The sequence below is a fragment of the Myotis davidii genome, unplaced genomic scaffold (genome assembly GCF_000327345.1).
Source record: "Myotis davidii unplaced genomic scaffold, ASM32734v1 scaffold461, whole genome shotgun sequence".
Taxonomy (NCBI): domain Eukaryota; kingdom Metazoa; phylum Chordata; class Mammalia; order Chiroptera; family Vespertilionidae; genus Myotis; species Myotis davidii.
In genome coordinates, this window is record NW_006295825.1 from 2,179,664 (window position 1) to 2,187,714 (window position 8,051).

At 54.1% G+C, this 8,051-nt stretch overlaps 1 protein-coding gene across 1 annotated transcript in view; it reads left to right on the top strand.

Annotated features, from left to right (window-relative positions):
- The window catches only part of RBPMS2 (RNA binding protein with multiple splicing 2), a 29,090-nt gene that overhangs the window by 4,262 nt on the left and 16,777 nt on the right, over positions 1-8,051 (top strand). Inside the window, exon 2 of the mRNA XM_015568469.1 lies at positions 2,744-2,760. Coding sequence (XP_015423955.1) covers positions 2,744-2,760 — 17 coding nt within the window. The remainder of the gene's footprint in view (positions 1-2,743; positions 2,761-8,051) is intronic.

Genomic DNA, 8,051 nt, shown 5'->3' on the forward strand with positions numbered 1-8,051 from the left:
TCAGTGGGGAGAGAGTAGATGATGATGATGATGATGGTGATGGTGATGGTGGTGGTGGTGATGGTGGTGGTGGTGGTGGTGGTGATGGTGGTGATAATGGTGGTGGTGGTGGTGGCGGTGGTGGCGGGGGCACGGGCTTTCCTCACAGCCCCAGAACCGGGCTTTGGCGAGGAGGTCAGCCGGCAGTTAATTAGAGTTGGGAAGGCGATGCCTAAAGACACTTCCCAGTTGGCCTCCCTTCGGTTTTGCCCAGCCAGCCAAGCTAGGACCCCAGAGCTGGCCTGGATGGATTCCGAAAGCAGGGGCGACGTTATCTGGTCCGCCAGCCGTGTGCTAAGACTTGGGAGTATGAGGTGGCTTCGTGGAACCTCCAGCAGCTGGGTGGTTAATGGGATGGTGAAATCAGGGAGGATGTGGGGGGTGCGGTGGTGGATTTGGCTATCAGTGGATGGAGACCAGGAGCTGGGCCGCAAAGACAAAAACCGGTGTGGAAAGGGGACAGGGTTTGCAGCTCCCTTGAAGGGCCTGGGCCACTGCTGTGTCACTCCAGGGCTGAGAGACCCTTCCTGCCCCACCCTGTCATGCTCTTGCCCAGGAAACCAAGGACCAGTTATCCATCCTGAGCTCCCTTCCCCTTGGTCTGGGGGAGAAACCGCAGAGCCCCTTGGTGGGGGCTGGTGTTGCTACCCCCTCCATTCCGGTGATGTTGCCGCTGGCCTGGCCGTGCTATAGGTTTGGTGCAGAATGGCGGCCACAGCCCCACTGCTGGGCTGGGCTCCTCCAAGTGGGAGGGATGGTGGGAGGGCCACACTGCCGGCTCCCACTCTTAGCAACTCTGAGCCTGCTGCCAGCCCCAGTCCACCAATGGCATGACATCTTGAGAATCTAGGTCTAAATTCTGCTTTTGGGGGGTGCGGGGGGGGGGGGGGGAGCGGAATACACAACTCTTCACTCTGAGTGTGGCAAGGGAGGCCCTGACATGTCCACTAGTGTGGTGTGGGCTCTAGTGTGGTGGGGTTGTTTTGGCTCCTGAAGGTCTTGTCCTCCTTGGATCTTGATGCCCACGGGTCTTGGCATTTCGGACCTTAACCCCATCCTGACTCCACCTGGTTATTCAGAATCTCCCCCTTAGAGTTGGGGGAGGGTGACAGGGTTGCTGGTGTGTGGGGCCTCTGCTTGGCCTTCCAGTGGGCTGAAATTGAGGGAGAAAAGCTGTCCCCTACAAAGCTGGACAAGGACCCAGAATGCCACTCCTGCTAGAGGGTTGACTTAAGCAGGGACCTCACGCTGCCCAAGAGGCTGGGCTAGCCCTCAGACCTACCGCTTTGAGGTGGGAAGGGTGAACCATGTGGCCAGGCTAGTCTTGGAGAAAACATTTCAGGTACTGGTCACCTTTTCTGAGTGCCTTTTCTGAGAGAGAGGGCAGAATCCTCAAGAAGTGGAATCCTTGCTACTCCTTGCGGGTGGAGGTGGCCACAGCACTGTAAGAGTTCAGGGAGTCAGTGCAGCTGGTATTGGTGGAGGGCCCTGTTTAAAGATCTAAAACTGAGGGCTCTGGGGATCTCTTGGAGCCCAGTGTCTGCCTGGTCAGGTAAGCACGAGGATTGGCCCCCTTCCCTGATTAGCCTTCTGAACAGTGAGTGGGCGAAGAGCTTTCTTGCTGGGTTCCATCTTAGCTTGGTGGGTTGAGCTGGAACTGGACTCCTTCCCTTTAGCATAGATGCCCCCTAGGTGGTTAGTTCTGCTACTCCTAAGAGCCACCCCCTAGGGAATCTGCGTTAGCAGTAGGGTTTACTCTCATGGCTGACCTAGGCTGGCTCTCCCCAGCTGACTATGGAGGTTAACTAAAGCAACCCTAGAAAATCGAGGAATCCTACTTGGCCTACATAAGACCTCAATTCCTAAAAGTGTTAGATCACTGGAGAAGGGTATATTTTCATGGTTCCAGGATGGGGTTTCAGTGGGGCTGCTCATCTTGGTGTAGCCTGGACTCTTGGACAACTGCTTTGTCTTTATAGCCTGGGCTCTCCCTGGTTGCCCACCTTACCCATGGGGGCTTCATCCACATCATAAATATTAGGTTCCTTTTCTGGACTAGGGTCAGGAATATAGATGGAAGATCACAGACTGGGGGGGTGGGGGGGGAGAGAAGGATTTGCCAGGAAGCGACAGACTGTTGAATACAATGGTAGATAAAATAAGGGGATATCAGCAAGTGATAGGGTGGTGCCACTGAGAAGTTACGAGGTCCGCCCTCCCTGAGATGTGGCTGAGTAGGAGGTTGTTAGACCAGTGAGGGTGGGAAAGGCATTCCAAAAAGAGAGAATCCTATATAATGAAAGCCTAATATGCAAATGGTCCCCTCTGGCGGTCCCCTGGCTATGACATGTGCTGACCACCAGGGGACGGTGCGGAACATAGTGGGCATAGGTGATGTGGTGCTGGCAGGGGGTGGCAGTGGAGGTGCTGCCAGCCCTGATGGGCCCCGTCAAAAGGGATGCTGGAGCAGGAGAGTGGGTGGCGCCAGGCCAAGGCGGGTGCAAGCAGGACCTGATCGCCCTGCTCATCGCCCCACAGACAGCAACCAGTGGCTGGTGGGGTGGTGGGGCCGCTGCCTGGCTCCCAGGCACTGAGGGAGCCAGGTTGGGGGCCTGGCCCCAACTGATAGCCCCACAGACTGCGACCAGCTGTGGCGGTGGCGGGTAGGGAGCAGGGGCCCTGGCCCCAATCGTTTGCCCCACAGGTGGGATCGTGGAACAGGTGAGGGGGCAGCACCAAGCCAAGGCAGGGTGCCAGGCGGGGCTGTGAGGCTGGAAGCACGAGATGGGGCCCAATCTCCACAGGCCACCCCAAGGGACCCCACCTGTGCACGAATTCATGCACCGGGCCTCTGGTAGCTTGTATAAAAGTGGAGGTTGATTGTGGAACCACATGGCTTGCTTGGGTGATTACCAGAAGTTTGCCATGTTACAACATTATTGGGGGGCATATTATGCTCATGCAAGCTTTGGGGGACATTGGTATTTTTCTGCCTCTAGGGAAGGAGATGTGTTAGAAGCATTGATACCCTTTGAAAGCTCAGGAGAGCAAGGAGGAATTAAGGGGAGGGTCTGAAGGTAAAGAGCTAAGTGTCAGTCTCAATACTCTACCCCAGGCAGGTCATGCCTGGTGCCCAACCTCTAGAATAGCCGTGGGCAAACTACGGCCCACGGGCTGGATCCGGCCCGTTTGAAATGAATAAAACTATTGAAAAAAAAGACCGTACCCTTTTATGTAATGATGTTTACTTTGAATTTATATTAGTTCACACAAACACTCCATCCATGCTTTTGTTCCGGCCCTCTGGTCCAGTTTAAGAACCCATTGTGGCCCTCGAGTCAAAAAGTTTGCCCACCCCTGCTCTAGAAGGTAAGGTAATACTGAGCACATGAAGCCTGCTCAGGACTGGCTTGCAATGCTGCTCAACCTCAGACCCAAACGTGTCCTGTTTTAGGGATTCTTGAGGGATGGCTAGGTGGTACAGTGTCTATGGGGAGGGGTGTGTGTGGTTTGTAAACATTCTGTTTTGAAAATGGAGACTTTACTTTCATAATACAAGGTAATACTAAGTTATAGTAATTAGTCATTGGGGGGCCCCCTAAGGGAAGGGTAGAATATGGAATCTTGGGGCGGGGGGGATGTTTGAGTTTCCAAAAGTTAAAGGCTTTTTTGCTGTTGTTTTCTTAGTTAAAGACATTTTTATGTTAGCCTGATGGTAAACTATAGAAAGACCGATTAATGGCAGCTAAGGGCGTGACAGTTTGACTTGAGGGCCTTGGTCTCTTGCTGTCCTCTCACCCTCATCTTGTCCATTGTGTTTACTATAGCTGGGTCCAGGCCTGGTACCCCTGGGTCCACTATGTGCCCTCCAGCGGTCTCTTAAGAGCCAGCCACACCCCTAGCCCCTGGCAGCACGTCCAGGGTTAGCACTTGAGGTGAGTGTGAAGGAATGGGTCCAGCGTGCACTTGGGCACCTTCCTGTTTTTTTTCTCTGCCGTCAGAAGCATTTGACAGAATCTGGGACTGCTTAGTGCTCTGTCTGCAGGCTTTTATTGGTTTAAGGCAGTGGTTCTCAACCTGTGGGTCGCGACCCCTTTGGTGGTCGAACGTCCCTTTCACAGGGGCCGCCTAAGACCATCCTGCATATCAGATATTTACATGACGATTCATAACAGTAGCAACATTACAGTTATGAAGTAGCAACGAAAATAATTTTATGGTTGAGCCACAACATGGAACTGTATTTAAAGGGCCAGAAGGTTGAGAGCCACTGGTTTAAGGGAAGGGAGGCATCCATGCGTCTGGGCTTTTACCTGGAAACAGGGCCCAGGCAAGTGGATTCAGGCAGATTCCAGTAGATCAGGCTCTTCTCCTTGCTGGGTGTTATGGATGTGTCGCCTCCGCTCAAATAACCTATGGGAGAGGCTGTTCTAATAATAGTGAGCCCGTATATAGTGTTTGTGCCAGGCATTGCTCTAAGCACTTTACCATTTGAACTCCTTCAACTCTTACCACAGCCTGTGAATTACTTACATCATCATCACCATTTCATAAACGAGGAGTAGACACAGAGGTTAGATAACTCGCACGCAGCTAGTGAGTGGGTGAGTTGGGATTTGAACCCAGCGTTGCTGTTCACCACGCTATACCTGCTGTCCTGTTATTAGGGTTTTTGGCAGCGGGAGAAAAAGTCTTGCAACTAAAGCTTTTGAAGCCTGAGCTTTGGGTGATGCCAGGGTCTCAGTAGAAGCTCAGAGACTGGCCCCAGCCTAGCTCCCTTTGGTCTCGTGGCATCCCAAGGTTGGGTGAGGGGAGCTGTCGGCCCCTGCAGGAGGAATGTTTTATCACAGATATTGTTTAGAATTGCCATCTCATGATAATAAAAACCAGGCCAAGTCATTTTTATTTTTCAGTTCTCTGCAGACAGTATGCTCCCCTGTTGCCTGTACCAGGGCTGACTGTCTTCATACACCCTTGGTACTCTGCGACTTTAGGCATCTTAACTAAAGAAACCATGCTTGCTCTAAAGTGACTACCTGTCCGTTGGGGGAGGGGGGTGTGGCGGGGAGAACACACTCTCTTGGGTCTCCTTATCTTCTTCCCTAAACACAGACAGACAACCTAGTTTGCCCCAGTAAGAACCTGCTTCTAAATCTCATTCAGTGTTTGCATATCTGACTTGTCATCCCCATCTTCAGTGGGCAGCTGGTGACCACTGCAAATAGAGGCAAGGCGTGAACCTGCAGGATGCTGAGCCCTTTGCTCTCATGCTTTCCCCTGGACCTCCAGGCAGTCCTGAGAGGTGGAGAAGAGGAGGAGCCTTCCTGCCTGCCCTGACCACTGAGCACTGGTCAAGGGCCACCACCTCTCATTAATCAGAGCTGAAGGAGAGTGCTAGAGTTCCCCCGCCAGCCCCTGACCATGGCTGCCTCAGAAGGGTCCTCACGCCCCTGGCAAAGCCGCGAGGCGGTGGCAGGGCCCATCCGCCATGCTTCAGGAACCATGCTGCTGTGAGGCGGGAGCTGTAGACAAGAGGCTTCATATGCCAGAACCCTGTCTGTCTGCCCAGGGACCAGCACAGGCTCCTTGGCTTTCTGCTGCTTCCTCTATTCTACCCTTGGATGGAAAGAGTAAAGTTGTCTCCAAGATGTGCCGAGGCCAGACCGGTGGCAGTTCTGGTGGGTCCTCCTTTCCTGACGACAGTCCACTGGTGGACCCATGTGTGCTGGGGGTTCTGGAGTATCACAGGGGAGGGTGTAGTGGGAGGGTCAGCCTAGGCCCATCACTTATGGCTGGCTGAGCAGAAGCTTGTGGCTGTCACAAGTCATCAAGGCCGCCTGCGTATTGGACTCCCAGGGAGGCAGGGGAGGGCCTGACCGGGACCAGGCATGGGATACGTGTCTGCAGAATCGAGCTCCTCTTGGGAAGAGCCAACCTCCCCCTCCCAAATGGGTCTGGGCTTTTACTGGGGTGGGGGTGGGGGGTCAGGAGAGGTTACTGGAATAGCGCCCGAAGCCATTTTTGAGAACCCTTGTCGCTGTGAAGGCTGAGAACTGCCCAGACTGGCCCCTGTCCTTGGTGGATAGTTGTCATATCCAGGCACAGCTGGGAATGGAGGGATCCTGATGTATTTGTGACTGGGGCGGGGGGGGGCTCCGGCCAGAATGCAGCTTCCATCCCCGAACAGAGACCCTCTCTCAACAGGAGTATTACATTAGGAAACATCTCTTGTCAGGCATCATCTGCCTGAGTCAGATGATGGGCAGTGTGTTGGGCTTAGTGCTGTGTTCCCAGTACGGCCTGTTCACACGGAAATAACATCACATGGTGTAAGGGTTGGAGGTATTGATTTTGGAGCTGGGGGTGGGGTATAAGATTCCTTTAGGCCAAAGCTTTGAATCTGCGGGGTGGTGTGTGACAGTGGTGCCAAGTACAGGGGACAAGCGGTAGATATGCATTGGCCAACTGCACAGCACCAGGAAGGATGGGAGGTGTGTGGTGCAGAAGGGGAGGGTGCCTCATCCATGGGCCCTCCATTCTGGAAGCCCTGTGAGTCTGCCCCTCGGAAAGCCTTGGACCCTGGCTCTGTCTGGAACCAAATGGAAAGCAGGTGCCTGGACATAGCAGCGAGTCATCTGCATGGCGCAGTTCATGCTGTTCGGTCTGGTTCCCTGGATGAGGTGTGGGCTGGTGCTCACAATAGGCTCTGACCAAGTGTGCTTCTAAGACGGTAAGCCTGTTCCTGGAGCTAGAATTAGCTTGGGGTATGAGGTCTGAAGTCTTCTTATTGAACACTAGACAAGCCAGCCCAACAACAAAAATATATATATACATGCCCTCCCTTTAGAGAACTTCTTACCATCCCAGCTTAGTTCCCCACTCCTACACACACACACAGTCCTGGACACATTGCAGGCTATAGGGGAAGACCCCCAACTTCCCATGCCACTTGGACTTGATCCCTAGCCCTGCCACTGGCATTTAATCCCTGAGCTGTTTTCTCCATCTATGAAATGGGCCAGCACCGCGCTGCCTGTCACATGGAAGGACTGCCAGGCTCACGTGCCAATGGTAAGCGTGAAAAAACTAGAAGCCATAACGTGCTGCCCAGATGGGGCCTGAGAGCCAAGCCCTGATAATGAGTGATTTGGGCTGTAATTATAGGGGCAGGTCCTAAGCCTGGGACTTCACGCCAGATCTGGCTGTCCGATGGCATTGTCGGCCTCCTGGCCCAGAGCTCCTTGGAGGAAACGAGGGAGCACTGGGGCTCTGGGAGCGTGTGCGTCTGGGTTCCCATTCACTGTCTGGCTGTATCTGCTTGCTCTTTAGTCCTATGCTGTGTTCAGCCCTTATAAGTCCTGGATCTGCGGGCCATGTCGCCACATTCCATCCACCTCTCGTCAAGTGGCCTCGCTCAGAGGGACTTCTTTCCCTCGGGAGGGGTAGGAGCGACCTGCCAGTGCCAAGCTTAAGCGTGGAACCCAAGCAGAACCCAGCCCCCACCCTACCCCCTACACACACACACACACACACACACACACACACACACAAAGAAAAATCCTGGCCACAAGATCTCCGCTTGGGAGGGTGTGACTGCTCTGAGCTTTCTGTTAGGCAACCCCAATATTGCTCCAGCAGGGACCCCTCTCAAACCCTCAGGCTCAACTTGGCCAGGGCCGGGCTTCTGACTTCTGCTCTCCTACCCTCTCCTCTAGCCCCTTCATCACCACTTCCTTTGTTTCCTTGTGGACAGAAGGAACTCTGAGCCAGTGGAGGACACCTGCGTCCCTGGTGTCTTAGAAGGGGGAGTGTGAAGGACCTGAGGCTGGTCCACCCCGCTCCTGTGTTGCCCAGGCCGTGGGGAAGGCCTGACTGGCTGGGTTGGGACTCCAACCCAAGCTCCCCCAACAGTTGGTTTGAGGCTGTTTTTCTTTTGTGCGCATGTCTGGTCGGCAGTTGTTTGCTGAGCTGGAGGCTGAACCTCAGTCCCCTGTCTTGGTTCTCAGTGGGGT